Source organism: Rhinatrema bivittatum, chromosome 17, assembly GCF_901001135.1.
Source record: "Rhinatrema bivittatum chromosome 17, aRhiBiv1.1, whole genome shotgun sequence".
Classification (NCBI taxonomy): Eukaryota; Metazoa; Chordata; class Amphibia; order Gymnophiona; family Rhinatrematidae; genus Rhinatrema; species Rhinatrema bivittatum.
In genome coordinates this window covers 24,421,440-24,439,833 of record NC_042631.1, presented here as the reverse complement: position 1 = coordinate 24,439,833, position 18,394 = coordinate 24,421,440, and the positions used below count along the sequence as shown (strand labels likewise).

The 18,394-nt window shown below is 41.4% G+C and overlaps 1 protein-coding gene across 1 annotated transcript in view; it reads right to left on the bottom strand.

Moving 5' to 3' along the window:
- LOC115079198 (protein inscuteable homolog) overlaps positions 1 to 18,394 on the bottom strand; it is a gene marked incomplete at its 5' end in the record, with an annotated part of 94,999 nt that overhangs the window by 29,004 nt on the left and 47,601 nt on the right. The window contains 1 exon segment of the mRNA XM_029582453.1: positions 4,462 to 4,633. Coding sequence (XP_029438313.1) covers positions 4,462 to 4,633 — 172 coding nt within the window.

Sequence of the window (18,394 nt, the reverse complement as noted above, 5' to 3'; positions counted from 1 at the left end):
ATCTAAAATCTTTGCTGACCCAAATTTTCAAACAGAAACTCCACAGGATGCTTCCCTTTGAAAATTAGCTTGCAGGTCCCTGCAGTTTAAAAATTATCCCAGAGAGAAATCAAATTGTCTATTGGACTTTTCTATGTTTTGTAAGTTTTATATTTTTAAGGACGATCTTTGTATAACCACTTAGAAGTGCCAATAGTATGGTCTACAAATTTTATAAGTAAATAAATAAATAAATAAATAAATTATTTCATCATTTGTCACTGTTTTTTTTTTATTTGTATTCTTCTATATATGCAAACTTTTTATGTTCTTTTATACCCTTACCTCATTATATGTTCATTAGAAATGGGGAAAAGAGAAGACTGATAAAGTCAGCCAGAAAATATTAAGGCCATTTTCAGAAATTGCCAAGCATCTGATTTTAGGCATCTTAATTTTAGAGCTTAATTTAGAAAACTATTTTTAGCCTAAATTTTAGGCTGAAATATGGCCATCTAATGCCACCAGCATTCCAGGCAAAAAAAATAAAAAATGAAAAGTATGTGCCAGGAGATCCGCCAGCCCCTCTGTTCCCCTGCCTACCTCTGAACTGGATCTATCACTCAGAAAAACTCTCTAACCCCATTGGAAACCCCCCTTGCTGGAAATATCTGTATTCTAAACCCATGACGAAAGCCTAGAGGGCTTCACATTACGGCTAAAATGACTCCTGCTGTAGCTTTGGCTGCTGAGAAGGAGGGTGATTTGCTCTAAGGTTATAAAGATGACTCCATGAATCACTGGGGAGATTTCAAGCGGGGAAGTGAATACGAAACAGCAAGTGGCTGTATTCCCTAGGGCTGCAGGAGAGAAGAGGACAGATTGCCTTATCTCTCTGCCTGAGAGAGTGTGTGTGCTTTCTACATATGGGTTGGAGGAAGTTGCAAGAGGATCTTGGCAAGCAGTGCTCTGGGGACTTGCTTTCCCCAGTTCAAAGGGAGGAGGAGGCTTACCTGGGAGTGCAATAACAATTATCTGTGGGGAAAATCGCACTTCAAGTTCCAGGTGGAGTCTTACGGGAGAGGAGGACCAAAGGGAGCAAGAGAGGTCCTAATTCCTGCACCTGTTACTCTAGCAGCCTGTCCTCTGCAGATTTTTCTCTGCTTACTGCTTGGGACTGTCTATTGGTTTTTGTGAAAAATTGTTTTCTTGTATTTTTCTGTCTCTGTACTGCTGTCATTTTGGTTTCAATAAAAGAACATTTTGTTTTGTTTAGAAACTCAACTCACTGGGTGAACAGTTTTTTCATTAGGAGCTTCTGTGACATCCTCTGGGCCTTTCAGCTTTGCCGTTCCCAGATCTGGGTCTGCACTTAGGTTTTCCTCATCCCTGTAGCATCTGAAGGTGACCCCCTTGCCCGTTTTCGGAGAGTGCCATGAAAAAGGAGATTACAATAGCAAAAAAAGGGCAGGCCCGAGAGTGGTAACGTTCACGTGGTACTGTTTTCATCCGCAGCACCCACTAGCTCTGAATTTTCAAAGGGAAACTCTTTGGGAATTTGTAATTGAAAATTACAAATTAGCTTGTAGATCTGCAAGCAACCTGCAGTTTTTAGAAATGTCCCTCTAAATATGCAGTGCCAAAACACAGAGCAAATTAAAGAGTAAAGGGAGAAAGCTTGGCCAAACATCATTAAAAGGTCAGAATAAAGAACTAAGGGCAGAACATTTATTGAAAGAAAGAATAAAGAGTTAGTTTGCGTCTGAGACTGTATTTTTTCTGTTCCTCAACTTCCTCCTTGTCCTTTGGACCTCCAGGTCAGCCAGATCTGACCCCACAGCTCTTTCATTTTTTTTATGGCAGACATGAGTCATATTAGCAGCAGCCAGTGGCACAATACCACTTCCCTCTGATCTGCTCTTGCTGACCTTAAAAGTGCTTCAGAACTGGCCTGCTCCATTGCATTAAAGGCTCAGTCTTTTGCAAACTAATTAGCCCAATTCTGCATTTAATGCCGTTAAAGATAACACTGGTGGTCAGTCATATTGCACCACTTTTTGTGATATTGTAGGGTTGCCAGCTTTAACTCTTAATAGACTTTTATACCAGGATTGTAATGAAGTTATACAGAAAAGGAACATGGGTCATAAGGTCCTTTTCTGCTTCATATTTCTATCTAATCTTCCCATCCACTCAACTCTTCAGGTTTCACTTTCTATAAAATATGTCAAAGGCAAAGAGAAGAGCCCTGTGCAATTCAAGCCTCTACCTGGCCTTCACTTGGTGCAGTCATTATCATCGGTAGGTTTAGAGGCAACGGCGGATTCCTTGCCCACTGCCTTGTCGTAATCCCAGGCTAAAGGAGCAAACCCCAACAGGAAATCAGGAGTGACGCCCTGAAGGCAGTTCAGTGTCAAACCTGATATTGTTTCAACATCCCCTGCAATACAGCGAGTACTAAACTCCTTTGGAGTCATGAAAGAAGGCTTTGATGCTTGGGCAATACAAATCATCTATAGCATCCTGGCTAGGCTTGTGCCCTGGAGAGTAAACTCAGGCCTTACTTCACGGAATAGACCCAACATTGGAGGCAACAGTGACTGGTTATAAGCCCCGGCTTGACTAGCGTAGATGATAAGTGCCATGGAAAGTTTACAGTGGTGGGAGAAATTCTCAGATCTCATTGGTTAGCTACCACCTGCCTCAAGCTGGGAAGTCTCTAGCAAGTAAGGTGCCGTCTCTCCACAGTCTACCTGCTTTACTGGGTGTGTAAAGTGGACTGTAGTTATTGCCCCAGGTAAAACAAAAAGAATAGGAAAGAACCAGCCCTCAAGTCTGAGTGCTGGAACATGAAAACTATGTCAACTAGATTGTCCGAAGACTTTCAACAAATCAATGTAGCTTTTATCAAAGAAGAGCTGAAAAGAAAGACTCCAAATTGATCTCATTGCTCTCCAGGAAACCTGGTTTGCATCAGCAGCTCCCTTAGGAAAATGGCCTAGTAGGTAAAAAGTCCTGAAGAAGCTAGGGAACTTGGAGCGAGCTTTGCTGTTAAAGATGCATCTTTCTGGATGATGGAAGCACTCGTTATTGGATCAGAGAGAATCCTGGTACTGGGTCTAATGCCTCTATTTCTTATTGCATTTACAATTTCTAACTTTAAACGTGGCTCAAATAAATGCACAACTCAGCCAAACGCCTAAGCAATTGTCTTGTATGTGACCTATACCTGAGAAAGATGTTCTGCTGGAACCAGGTTTTGATGGTTTGTTAGGGGTGTGCATCCACTTACATGAGAAATGTGACAAAACACTCATATCTAGTATCACAACAACTAAATGTTTCCCAAAAATTATTTTCATCGACTCTTCATTGTGGCAAATATGTCTCAGCAATCTAAGCTTAAAATAAGCTTTAAAATATTTTTAATAGTGAGACTCGAATAAAAAATGAATCCTAGGCTCCATACTGAGTCCTTAAATGGTACCTGGTATAGTAAGTTTATTCAGGTTATATTTAACCAAATAGCAGATCACTTCAGTTTTTCCTATATTCAAAATTAATTGATTTCTGCTTCATCCAGCTTTTAATCAAGTGAACACTCTCAGCTATAAAAGGGAGGGTTGGATCACAGAGTAAAAAATAACTGTATAGCATCAGGGTACATTCTAAATTTAATTCCTTGTCTATCCAACAGAAAGCAAAGGGCCTTAGATAAATATTAAACTATGTTGCTGCTAACACAGACCCCTGAGATACCCCACAGGAAACTCCAAACAGTCTGAATAACCCTCAGCAAAATAGACTTCTTGGTTTCTTGCTCATAAATAAGAGCAAAACTAATCAATTGACTTTTTTTTTTTAATTTAGTTATTCCACTTAAAAGTCATTTACTTCTACTTAAATTCATTTTTAAAATACATTTTTTCTGTGAATAGTAAAAATAAAACAAAACAAAAAAAATATATATATATATATTCATCAGCTCTAGGAATGAGATTATCTTAAGCTATAATGGACAGTTAAGTGGCATATGAGGAAAGTTAACTAAAAAAATACCCTATTCAAGCATTTCATGATTCTGATAGCCAATTCTGACTATTCTGGTGAAGAAATCCACAATTTGAAGTGAGCAGCAACCATGCAAAATGCTGATTTCACAAAACCTGTGCCGTTCGCACAGTTCTGACAGCAAAACGTGGAAAAGTGGATATAGTACCTGTGGAAAAATAAGCATGGGGTTTGGACAACTACTTACAGTACTACACACCAAAAACAAGAAGCTAGCAATCCTAACCATAATCACCTTATAAAAACAGAGAGTGCATCTTTGTGTGGTTTAGTACATGTCATGGAATATGTGGCATCGTACATGAAAACAGTTGCTGCACTGAGGGTTGTCCTGCAGGTTTAAGAAACCATTTGCGAACTCTGCCAATGCAGCATATCAGGATCCAAATCCAGAATGTATTCTATACTTACTAACAAGAGCAGTAACTATCTCCTCCATATTCTCCAGGAAGCTGCTGAGATGTTGCGAGAAGGTGAGGTGTGGAGACGTGATTTGGGCAATCACAGCTGCTGCTTCTGCCCGAGTGGCTTCAGAATGAGAGCGGTCAGTAAGAATGTCGGCCAAACACAGGATTCCATCAACCTACATTACACAGGATAAATTGCAAGTTAGCAGTAATCTTTTAGCTTGTTGGCATGCACACTTTAAAAAAAAAAAATTCTTCACTCTCGCTTTATTTTTCAAGTGTTGGTAGTTGGTGGGCTACTGGGCATAGATCAGTCTACCTCTGGTGATAGTTATTTTGCAAACGTAGAACCTGTAGTTGGCCAACAGGAAGCTGCTTTACCACTTACAAGTCAAATCTGATCAGCTTGCTATTAAAGTCACCATTTTTGTTTGTGTCTTACTGGATGGTAAAAACGCATTGGGTTTTAAAAGGATTATTTCAGGAGCTGACAAAAATAGTATAGGAAAAGCTATTGATGGAATATTTTAAAAATGTCTATTGAAGTCAAAAAACATATGTTAAAGCCCCCAAAAACAATTAATAGAAACATTTGCTAACCAAGCCACAAGAAAATTTGATAACATCGCCCAACATGCATTTAGAGTCATGCCCCATATCCCCATCAGAAACTTAAAGAAAGACGAATAATGTAAACTTCTTCATCTGTTAACATTTTTTCCACTGGTGAAGTCATTCAAGCATCTTCACTGCTGGGTCATCACCATTGTGTTTGCTCACCATAGGTCACTCAGAGGGAAGCTACAATGCTCAGAGGCTCCTGCTCCAATTGTAGACTTCTCAACTTACAATTTTTCAGAGAATTCATTCAAAGAATTTGTGCATTCTTTAAAATGTCACACTGTGTCCACCTTGCTAGAAATGCCTAATGATAGAAGGGCAAACTTTTAAGGGGCACACACTTTTCTACCTAGATTTTGCAAGGAAAATAATGCCTGGTATATCTGAAGACACAATATATGGACTATTTTCCAATCCCACTCAAAACACATCTCTGGGAATGCCTCCCCTAAATGCAGTCAAAAGTACGTGCATAACTTTAGGTGGATTGAAGGAGGATAATTTTCAGACAGCCATTGTATGCTGGTAAATCACTATTTGTCCAAGAAAATGGTTCTGAAAATTGTCATCTTAAGGATCTACATATTGGAACCCTAGAGCAGTGGTTTCTCAACAGGTGTGTTGGGACTCACTAGTGTGTTGCGAGGTCATGGAAGGTGTGTCGGGACCACAGAGCCAGCAGAAGGCTGCTCTTTCCTCATCAGTCTGGGCAGGAGTTGGCTGATTTCTCCTTTATTGGGTATGACAGGAAGCTGCTCTTTCTTCCTTCTTCTCTTCCTGCCCAATGGGAGATTATTCCCTTCTCTTTCACCCAGATAAGAGCGAGATATCACCAACTCCTGTTCATATGGGCCCGACAGGACACCAACTTTATCTTCCTTTGCCTGGCCTGGTAGTGAGACTGATGATTCTCTTTTCATCCCATGGGGCCTGGACGTGAAATTAGGAGCATGAGGGAGAGGGGGACGTGCTCTATAGATCCACTGCTGACTTCTGCTGCTGCTTCATCTTTCTCTCCTCAATGCTTCTTGCTCTCATCTGCTGCTGGTAAAATGGGAGGGAGACTCTGGATTGGACTGAAGGCTTATGCTGGCTGGGAGCCAGAAGGAGGGGGAAATGTGCTGGGCAGGAATGCTGGGTAGGAAGTGGAGGGGGAAAGGAGGTTGGGTTTGCTGGGTAGGCAGAGTTGGAGGACAGAGGGGCTGCTGGGCAGGGAGGAGAGACGGAATTGGAGGGAGAAATAGAGGTGTGGGGCCTGCTGGGTTGGGGGAGAAGGGAGGTCAGGGGAGACTGAGCAGGAAAGGGTGGGAAAGAGGTGGTCAGAGGTATGCTGGGTAGGGAAAGGGAAAGGTAGGGAGAATTGAGCAGGGGAGAGAGGGAGCACAGGGGAGGAGAGGATGCAGGGGAAAATATTGGATAACGGATATGAGCATGTGAAGGGACTATTGAGTAGTTGGGAGAAGTGAAGGGGTGATGCAGGCATGGAGGGGAGTGATGGATACAAGAGCCATAACGTCAGTTTTGAAAATATACATTTGTTCTATCTTTGAACTTTGCTTAGTGTAGGAAGAAATATATTTCTGTTTCCAGTTTTGCACTGCATGCAGAGAAGGTCTTGGGGTTTCCATTCCAGGTTTTGTTTCCACCTTTGTAATTTGTGATATTTTATTCCATATTAGGTGAAGGCAGTTCTGTCTGTATTCTGTATGTGTGTGACTGAGATGAGGTACTTTTCTAGCATGTAGGGATTTGTATCAGTCTTATTTGTTGTATTTTCTCAATATGATATTGCACTGGTGGTGAACTACTGCCTTTCCATGGGAAGGGCTATTGCTGTTTCATTTCTTGGAGTTAGTGCTGCTGCGGTATGGCAGGTTTGATAGACATGCACAGAGTGGAGTTTGTTTGTATTATTTTACAATGCACCTGGTAGTAGAGGGACTTTGTGATGTTTTTATTAAGATGAGACCAGAATCAGAATATCATTTTTGTATGGTGAGTTGTACAGGGAAATGTCTTGGTTCTGTTCTGCACCCATTGGGGCCGATGCAATAAAGTCGCGTAGAAAGCTGGTGCTGAACAGTTGGCGCCCTCTCTCTTAATGCAAGCATGGGGGGGGGGGGGGGGGCACCATGCAATATTAAAATTAGGTGGTCGCGTTAGCTTGCGCGACCCTAGCGCATCCTTGCTAACATGAACCCAATCTGTTTTCGTGACTGCTGTGCGCCGGTCACGAAAACAGACACATATAAACCCAGCGTCCGTTTTCGTGACCGGCATACGGCAGTAAGGGAAACAGACGTCGCGTTTAGCGGCGTCATTATACCTTACCGGTGGATAGCCACGAAAACTGATGCCGATAAACTCGGTGTTGGTTTTCATGACTACCGTTCACTGCTGATTTTATCAATGTCTGTTTTCGGGGCCTCTCCACCGGTAAGGAAAGCCGACACTGATAAACTCTGTGTTTGTTTTTAGCAGCGAACGGTAGTCACGAAAACCAATGCCGGGTTTATCGGTGTCTGTTTTTGTGGCTATCTGCTGATAAGGTAAACCGACGCTGATAAACTCGGTGTTGGTTTTCGTGATGGGTCCGACTTTCAGATTTTTTTTTTTTTAGTTTTATTTCTTTTATTTTTCGATGGGCACATCTATATTAATAGATGACAGTTAAATGTGCACCGAGATGCACATTGTTTCCTTGCATCGGGAGTGAATGCCTAATAGCCTCATTCACATTATTTGCATCTACCGCGTTAGAATTAAAGGCTTAGAATCATGCCCGCTGTTAGGTTTGGAAAACTTTATGGAGGACAGATCCATTAACAGCTGTTAGACTTGGGGAACATAAACCATTTACTTCTGGGAGCTGGAGGTGAACAGTAGTGAATTCATCTCCCCATTAGGATCTATCAGGTAAGTCTTCCAGTTGACCTAGATTGGCCACTGTCAGAGACTGATCACTGGTCGGACTATTAGAGCATTTCTTGTTTTCCTAGAATACTGATTAACGTATCTTTATGGAATACAGATTTAGCCTAGGGCACTGATTCCTAACCTTGTTTCCAGGATAGGCACAATGAATGTGGTGCATGATATATATCTGCAAGCACAGCCTCCATTGTAGGCAGATATATCGCATGCATAATCATTATTGATACCTGAAACCAGGTGATCTCCTGTGTTAAAGTCGAGAACCACCGGTTTAAACTGAGGTTATGCAAACTGAAGACAACCAGAATTTATTTTTTTTGGGGGGGGGGCTTGTTCCTTGAAAATGAATGGTCTTGATCAGTATGGAATTTGACTATAATTATAAAATAAGAGCAGCTAAGGAGGTTTATTTCATTGAAGGAAATTATAAATATATACCATCAGTAACTACTTATCCATGCACATTTTAAGCATTTCCCCATTGTACCTAATTCAAACAGCTGATCCAGCATTGCCTAAGTACTAAGTCTGTGTTGCCTCAGAAATATTTGTCACACCACTTGTATTGAAATCCATTAAAACTAATATCTGTTAAATGGATACATTTGTTCCGGTTATTTTATTTTCAATTATGTCAAGATTGATTACAGTCAAGATAATCTAAGCAAAATGAGACAGAATCTTTTTTGATTAAAAATCCTGATGGCACCAATACTATAAAAATATGCTCTGATACTTATTTTCTTAGCTTAATTATTTCCATAAAGACAATTAGGACCTGATTTACTAAGTTTTATTTCCCATAGACACAGAATGAGAAAAGGAAAGACCGTAATAAATCAGATCATGAATCACTCAAAACAAGGCTTCTGAGAATGCAAATTGCAGATTGAGCCGGGGTTTACTAGAAACCAACAGATAAAAGAGGGACAAACACTGCCAGTCAAATTCAACAAGACTACGCAATACACTGACCAGTCATAAAAGGCAGAATATAAATCAAATTACTACAGTTACTATGAAGAGGCATTACTTTAAAAATATATGACATCCAAAGAAGAGATATATCGACTTGCCACCGCAGTTAAATATCCCAAACAATAAGGCAGGGTATTAATAGTCATCCGTCAAGAGGTTCAAGGGATATCAGAAAATCAGGATTCTCAACTAAGAGTCATTTCTTCTAATAATTTACTGCATAAAAATTTATATAATTCAAAACATTGTGATAGTAACTTTGATACTGGCACACGGGCACACATGTACATGTGTATGCCGGCTCGTGCCAAAGGGCGCGGCCATTTTATAACATACACATGGTATAAAACAGGCTGTATGTGCATACGTGTGTGCACAATTTTATATGGATGTGCACAAATGCTACCTCTACCGCATAAATGGGAGGTTTTCAGTAGACGTGCGCCGACATAATTACCAGTTGAACCAGTTTGCTCCCAGTTCACCCATTTAAGGGATCAGACTTCCTCTAGGAAACATCCGGGAACTGCGGCGACCCAAATGCGTCATGATGTCAACGATGGTCACGCCTCAGGGAATAGAGGCAATGGGGGGGTCAATGTACTAAGAACCGTGGTGAAATCAGTTCTAGTTGTCTACACTTATTTTTTTTAGCGCACGTGGCAAATTCAGGTGTCTCTGTGGGATGTAATAAGGGGGCGGCATGCAAATGAAATACATGCAGAAAATCTGCGCAAAACAAATACCCGAGTGCTGAAAGCCCTATGCAATAAACCGCGCATTAATGTGGTGACCTGTTTGAAAGCCTTTAAGACAGTAGTGAGTTAGTGGACTGGGACTGAAGGTGGGTGGAGCAATGTCTACCCCCTTCATGATCTGTCACCGACCCCCATGGGAGCTAATATGGCAGATGCTGGGAGAAATGCAGCAGAGGTTTGGAAGGGGCTAGAAAAGCATTCAGCATTTCTGACATGTGCCTGTTCCCTCTCCAACAGCTCTTCTGGCTTCTGTCACTTAATGTTTTGACCTCCAGACAGGCACTTACACAACTCCTGTCCTGACCCAGGCACTAACAAAACCTGCTTAAAAAAAAAGCTTGCACTAACACTAGCACAGCTCTCTGCATTGCCCATGAATAGTTAATTGCCTCTTTTGCATGGCATTAGAATGGACTCGCACTAAATCAGTGTGGCTTTTTGAGCCGGTTCGTGCGTGCGATCTTTCTGCCCTAACCGCATTAATGCATACACGCGTGAGATTAGCGCAGAAAAATGCGCGTAATACCACGTGCACAAACCCCCAGCAGGTGTACCGCAGCTTATTACATCAGCCCCATGGTGACTGTGGTGCTGGAAGAGGATTCTGAGGACTCTTCTTTACTGAATTTGGATACACAGAGGGAAAAGCATTTGGAAACCTCTGCGTGCTGGATACTTGGCTTTCCCCGGAGCTTCCAGAGGGTGAGTCACGGCCTCCCCTGATTAAATCCCCTGTAGTAACATTAGATTCCATTTTGGCAGGGCTGGTTCAGTTGGATTCTTGTATAGCTACTACTTCTAATGATGTTACTAGGCTTAATGAATCTATCAAAGCTTTGGCTAGGAAGCAGGATTTTGAACTTGCCAATATGAGAAGAAAGATTAAAGAGATGGATGAAGGTCTCAAGGAAGTTAAGTCAGCTAATGCTTCTTTACTTAAGTTTTTAATTCACAGGCGTATCTAAGGTCTTGCGAATCAGGCTAATCAATTAAATCTTTGAAGCAAAGCTTGATGGAAGAAAGCTCATTGTGTAGTTCTTGATAGTTTTGCCACCCTCGCTGATGATAATTCCAAAAAAAAAAAACCCAAACCCTTGAAGCTGATCAAATACTACTGTATAGGCTGTGAATGCAGCTCATGGCTGCACCCCGATTAATGCGTAAAGAGGCATGAAGCAGCAAGTTATTGTGCAAACCCCACTCTACTAGTACTGAAAATAACCTCTTCCAGGTTCCATCTCCTCACCACCACCCCTATGCACACACGAGTGTCCCTCGTTAAGCCATGGCCCCCCCCGACATTGTGGAACTAGAAAATGCACAGAGAGGAGCAACAAAACGGGGATTTTCCAGAGCATTTACGTGCCCAAGACAGGGGTTTCATGTACGTAAATGGGAAATTGCCTGTGCACGTGAAAGTAAGCGCTGAAGTGCGTACTTTTTATGCACACTAGAAAGAGGCGCACCTGGCGGTGGAGTTAGGGCCAGCAAACCATTTATGTGCATGCTTTCGGTTTCCCAAAGGGTCCTGCATAAATTCACGCCAAGATGTTTATGCCCGCTCCCAAGCAGGCGAAAATGTGGGCGTGTAGGCCGGCCTTGGGCTGCGCGTGCACCTGCTGTTTTTCAAAGCGGACTTAAGTGCATGTCCACCTTGTAAATTCGGGCTGAAGACTGTGTGCTTCCTACACGTGAACCTTATCCCGACATGGCCCTGATGAAATTTAACTTAGTAGGTTCTCAAAGAGTTAAATGGTTTCCACGGAGACACTGTATATTAGGAGGGAAAATTTGATATCCATTCATTGCAGGACATACCAGAGATTTTTTTTTTTTTAACGTGATGAGGTACTTGCATATTCTAAAAGCTGCTTTGGAGCTCTTTCAATGCTTGCAGAATGCAGTTATGCTAAATATTATCTATTGTGCTATTTGGAAATAAAAGACTAGGATGAATATGCATTTGTGTCAAGACTGTGTATGGGGGAAAATCGAGGTAAAATTGGGTTTTTTCTCACCCGAGAGCCTTGCAGATTCCCCTCCCATCCCCCAGTAAAGAACCTCTAAGGCCGTGCATAGACTGACACAGCACAACAAAGCTACACAAAGAAAGTTCCAGAAAGCATTACATTTATGTGTGTTTGGAAATTTAAGCATTGCTCTGGACATAGAACGAAATGATGTGTCAGAGCACCTCTGACGACCAGATGTGAATGACGACAGAGGCAGCTGCTGTCATAGTGGGCTTACGGCATGAAAGAGAAGGTCACAGTCACACTGAAATGGCCTGACATTCAATTTGTTTATGAACAAAATGTCTTTCAGATACTTCGGAAGCAAGCAGTAGTCCACAATATGCATTGTACGTCCTCATCGCTCTCCCAGGAAGGGGGGAGGCAGGCTGGACTTTTCATAACTAACCTGTGATTCTGCCATTCATGATGGCTAGTCAGACCTGGATTTTGGCCCCTGTCGTGTGCATGCTTTCAACTTGCTCTAACAAAAAGCAAAGACTGCAGGTCCATCCACTCCAATGCGGCAAAACCAGTGCTTTCTAAGTGTCTCTCTCTCCCTCCGATGACCTGGAATCCTTCTGGTAATGATGTTCTAGAAATGCGTGCACTCATTTGTGATCAGTGAACATAAATCGTGTATCTAATGGGCAACCACTTATGAATTATTAGAATTATGCCACATGCTGTAACAATGCCATTTTATTTAAAAGGAGATTACATCAAAATTTCAATGCAGCTGTTTCAGCCCCTGTCTCTCTTCCATACTGTGTGTGGACCGCATCTAAAAAACGGGCTTCGGTACCGCCCCCCACCACCGGAACTTCTAAGTACCCCAGGCAAATACATTTTAAAAAGACAAGAGAACAATCTAATAAAAGCATTTTTATCATCCAAAAAGAAACTGCTGTTCAAAAGCATTTATATAATTAGCTTTCACTGAAAGGCATGCTGGACTGCTGCCCTGTCTTTTTTTTTTTTATTTATTTTTATTCTAGTTAAGTAATCAGTTAAATGTCAGATCTGGGAATACAAGAAATAAAAGGTCGACTGGGAAATACAAACAAAGCGATTTCATGAGCACAGTAGGATTGTGGAACAGAAGACATTCCTGAGGAACCCAGATACAAGTACAATCTGCTTTAAAAGTACTTTTCTGTATTCACTTTTGATTTTTTTTTTTTTTTTTTAATATCGACTCCTGGAAAGCCTGCACTTTGGTTTTAAAAGGCCTTGGCCCTGAGGTTTCACTGTAACTTGTTAAGTTCGTTGTAAGTTCCTCTCTCGCTCTCCCAAGTTCGCCGTAAATTTGTTTAAAATTTTTAAAATTGTTTTTAACTTGTTTCACTGTAACTTGTTAAGTTCGCTGTAAACCAATATGATGTACTCACGAATACCGGTATAAAAAAACCCCCCACATAAATAAATAAATAAATAAATAGTGCTAAAAGTTTGTTCCCATTTTGCGACCTTAGGAGAAATGCTTAGTTACATGGGTGACAATGAGGGGGATTCAGCTTTGATGTGTTCTTAGCTTCAGTCCCCAGATCCCCTCGAACAGATCTAGTTTTTCAGGCCAGATTCCACAGACTGAACACACACACAACAATATCGATGTAACGATGTGGAGGACAGCCTGCAGCACGGACCTACGCGGGGGCCAAGAGGACCAGAGCTGGGAACCTTTATTTAAAGTCAAATAGGAGCATAGAAAGTGGAAGCTTTAAAGTGTTACATTGCAGCCTTGTGTGCTGTGACGTGCAAGGGTATAGGAATGCAGATCAGGGAGCTGCTGCTAGTAAAGCCTGTTTAGGAGGAAGGGGTTTTTGCTTTTGAGACCTGGGGTATTGCAACTTGGAGAACTATTTGGGTTAAATTTCCCCTGTAAATGTGTGGTCAAGCTGCAAGGGGTCAGATATTTTTTTTTGACCCTTCCCCAACACATGACTAATTTTATAACCCAGAGGCGAGTGCTTGATGCCCCATTAAATTCTTTCTCTCCTATTCCAACAGCTCTGTTAGGAGAATGACACTGCCTACATTTTTAACTTTGTAGCTGTGCATAGTTGCTGTTAGGCCTCTTTTTTTTTTTTTTCTTGTACTTCTCCCCTCTTCTTTGTATGGCCCGATATTTGTGAGCTAATGAGAATTGCACTTGTTTTCCTTGTATTTTGTTATTTCTAAACTATTGCTGTATTCTGTACAAGAGTTATTTCTTGATTGTATTGTGAAAGCTATAAATAAAAAAATAAAATAAAAAGATTAATTTAGCACTGCCTGACATGGAATAACTGGATTAAACAGATGATGCTTTGTTTACAAACTATGGGGGTCATTTTTCAAAATGCGATAAGGCGTTTCCACATGCGTTAAGGGCTTATCGCATGCGAAAAGCCAACGCATGCGATAGGCCCTTACCGCATGCAAAAATGTGTTTACCGCATGCGATCGCACCATATCGTATGGTGCGATGCAAATTCCGAAAATAGGAGGAGTTAGGGGCAGAGAGTGGGCTGGGTTAGCCTGTCTGCAAAGAGCTATCGCACAGCTGTAAAGCCAATTTTAACTACACCTCTTTCGATTGCGTTAGGCTGTGTGATAGCTGCCGTGATTGTGCCGTGATAGCTGCCGTGATTAGGTTTCATCGCCATTTGTGATGTCTCCCGTAAGTCTGATTTCAGCTGAATTGACAGAGAGAGAGAGAGAGAAAGCGAGCCTGGCCATAATATCATGGCCCATAGGTAGGTATTTGTATCCCTATGGTAGGCCCACCTAGTAACTCGAGGTGGGGATTAGGTAAGAGTGTAGGGGGTTAGGGGCCACTTTGACATTGTACATGACACCTACGAACAGAACAGTGGTCTCTTGTGAAAATTTGCTGGCCTTCGGAGTGAGGAAACTCACTTCAAGATGAGATTTGGGCAAGGTTCTCTCAACCTAGCTTGATGTTACCCAGGTAGAGAGTCCATCAAGCTAGGTTGCGAGAACCTTGCCCAAATCTCATCTTGGAGTGAGTTTCCTCACTCCGAAGGCCAGCAAATCTTCACAAGAGACCACTGTTCTGTTCGTAGGTTTCATGTACAATGTCAAAGTGGCGCCTAACCCCCTACACTCTTACCTAATCCCCACCTCAAGTTACTAGGTGGTCCTACCATAGGGATACAAATACCTGCCTATGGGCCATGATATTATGGCCAGTCTCTCTCTCTCTCTCTCTCTCTCTCTCTCTCTCTCTCTCTCTCTCTCTCTCTCTCTCTCTTCCTCTCTCTCTCTCTCTCTTCCTCTCTCTCTCTCGCTCTCTCTCTCTCCCTCTCTCTCTCTCTCTCTCTTTCCTCTCTCTCTCTCTCTCTCTTCCTCTCTGGGATCATTATAAATGGTCCCCCAGTGGTTGAATGCAGGAAATACAACAGGTCTGGCACTTATCACAGAATCTGAAATGGTATTGCAATTTGTGCTAACTTAGCTCTTCGCGATAAATGCTATATTAGCATAAAACATGCCCCTTTTGCTATTGCATGCGGTACTTACCGCATTCTGATAAATCCACCCCTAAGTTACCAAACCATTATGGCACCTGTATAAATTGATATATTTTAGCATCATTATTTTTATGTGCCTTACTGTAAACCGTTGTGACGGTATCCATCTTAACAACAGTATAGAAAAAAAGATTTAAAATAAAATAAATAAATAAAAATCACAATCAAATATTGCAACTTTCTTGGCCATTTCTGTTGAAAAGATTGGACATCAATGCTTTGTATATGGTTAGTACAATGGGATGAATTGACTTTCTCTCCCAGCTCCCATTTTTCATTACTAACAAAGTACAGGGTATGCCAAAGTAGAAACACTCAAGTCACAGTTTCTTCCTGTGATTGATACACATTTCCAGTGTCAACAAGAACCAGACTTACTCTCTTGAAAAAAAAAAATAGCACAGCAATGTTAATTATTTTTGGTATTTATCCAAACAATCATAGCCAAATAGGCAAATGAAAGATGAAGTAAAAACAGACAGTCACTGCTGTCAAGGACAACATGTTCAAGCCCCAGTCTTTCTCAAGTAGACACTCCAAGTCCGTGACAACTTTTTCAGAAAGAGACCCCAGGATACCAACCCTTCTACCTAGATTTCAAGCCACATTCTGCAAAATAAATCTGCCACAGCAGCCTCAATCTTTCCAGCTCCCATGATAGGGCTCTCTCAGTAATTCAACCTGATTTCCCCAACAGTTCATAGGTCAGTAGTAGGGATGTGCATTTGGATGATCCATATGTGAAAAACACAACAAATGAGTCCATTTTTTGTTTGGTTCATTGCAACTCAACCAAAACATCAACTCATCTGAAAATTTTCAAATCACTCTGACCCACCCCTGGGTTAGTAGAAGTATAGGAGTAGGTTTTTCAAAAAATACGCGCACGCATCCATATGCGCACGCTACCCAGCGAGTGCACATGGATGCAACATTTTATAACATGCGATGCATCGGGGCCTTCCCCGGTTCCCTTCCAGTCTGCTCCAATTAAGCAGCAGATGGGGAGGGAACTTCCCAAACCCCCTACACTAACCTCCTTTCCCCTCCCCTTATCCTGCCCTCCCCCATCCCTATCATAGCTACCCCTATTTTTTTTATTTTACCTTTTGCTCCTGCAAAGGAGCAGGAGCAAGTTGCGCATGCCAGCACAGCGGCAAATGACCACTCTACCTGGCGCCTCTAGCACTACCCCGGACTACCCCCTCTTAAAGCCCCGGCACTTACACACATCCCGGGATTTACACACGTGGCTGGGCTCGTTTGAAAATTGGTCCAGCGCGTGTAAGGCCCGGTCACGCGCGTGGGATTTACATGCTCCGGTCTTTTAAAATCTCCCCCCCAAAATGTGTAGTTTTAGATTCTGGACTCTTCTTTCAAAATGGTAAAAAATAAATTTGCATAAACATTAACAGGATGCACATCTTAGCTATTTGCACATTTTTTGCTACATGTGCAATTGTGTTAGTCTTGTGCACTTATCCGAAAATAAGCATGCAATTCAGACTCCCATTCATATATTTATTTTGCTTAGTAACATCTTATGTAACAGTAAATGATAGCAGATAATGACCAAAATAGTGAATCCAGTCTGCCCAGCAAGTTGTTTAGGGTAGTAAATGCCACCCCATATAGGTTACCCCCATACCTTCTGTTAAGAGTAAACACCAGCAAAACATAACAATAGTTAAAAATGAAACCCAGCATAAACACCAACAAATCACCCCTCGAGCATCCAGGGTTGTTTTCAGATGTTCATATGCCCAAGTTGAAAATCTCTTTTCAAAAATTTGTGGACAGAACTATTTTAGATTCCAAAAAAACATGATTAATTCCAAAGGCAGAGTCATAGAACTTCTTGAATTAAAAAAACAAGTGCTACGCTTCTACATTTTTTGGGATATAACAAAGTATTTGATAAAGAACATTATTATTAAGCCTTTAGCAAATGCTATATATTTCAGCGGTACGGCCTACACAAAAATGGCTGACTAGAATTTGTTATAAGAAGGTAAGTTTTAGACATGAGTTAATTCTGATGGCCCTACACAAAAGGAAACACTGGCAATGCTGTATCGCATTTTAGCAAAAAAGAAAATACAAAAACATGGAGCCAGGATAGGTACAGTAGTCAAGTCTTTCAGTGCTCTGCAATACCCATCAACCTCTCCTTCAGCCCTGAATGGGACTCGTCTAGACACGCCACCCTTGCTTTTCTTGAATTTCTTGTCAATTGCCAAGCAACACTTAGCAATGCACTTTCTCCCTCTAGCTCTTTCCAGCCCTGGTAATGTTGACACCTATTTTCACATGTCCCAGGGCCCTGTATATATATATATATATATATATATATATATATATATATATATATATATATATATATAAAATAAAATAAAACATGTTATAAATAAATGAGAAATCAAGAAGAGAGGACGAAGTGGCTTGGGAAGCTCGTTTTCTCTTACCTACAGTAGCGAGGGATCTGACCAGAAACATTTTCAGAGTTACCCCATACAGTCTCCCATAGTCTTGTAAAGTTCCCATGGTGACTTCATTTCACTCAGTGACATGGGCTCATATCCACTATGTACGGCCTGATTTTATGATATTATATAATCCGATATTAGCCTTGGAATGGCACATGGAGTGACCAGTTCTGGGGAAAAAAGCCCCAATATTTGGCCATATAAAATGCTTGAATATGCCCATGGTCAATAAACTGAATAAAGATTTTTAGCCATAGAGTAAAAATGCCTTTTTGTGTATTACAACCTATTGTTACTCATTAGCATTACATTACATATCACTATATATTCTTGTCCATGAAACTCTCTCTCGGGAAGTGCACACCGGCAGCCAGTCGGCACGTGCAGATTACTTCTGCATATCGTTATCTCTTCATATGGGTTCCACTAATATTTGTGTCCTGTATTGACTCTGTCCCAATGATTTTTCTGTATCCTGTGTAGTCTCTGTTATACTTCTGCTATGTCCTGTATGCTCTCTGTTCCTACAAAGATCTCTGTTTTGCCATAGAGGATTCTTCAGGGGAAAATATGGTTCATAACTATTTTTGCATTGATAGCATGGACTGT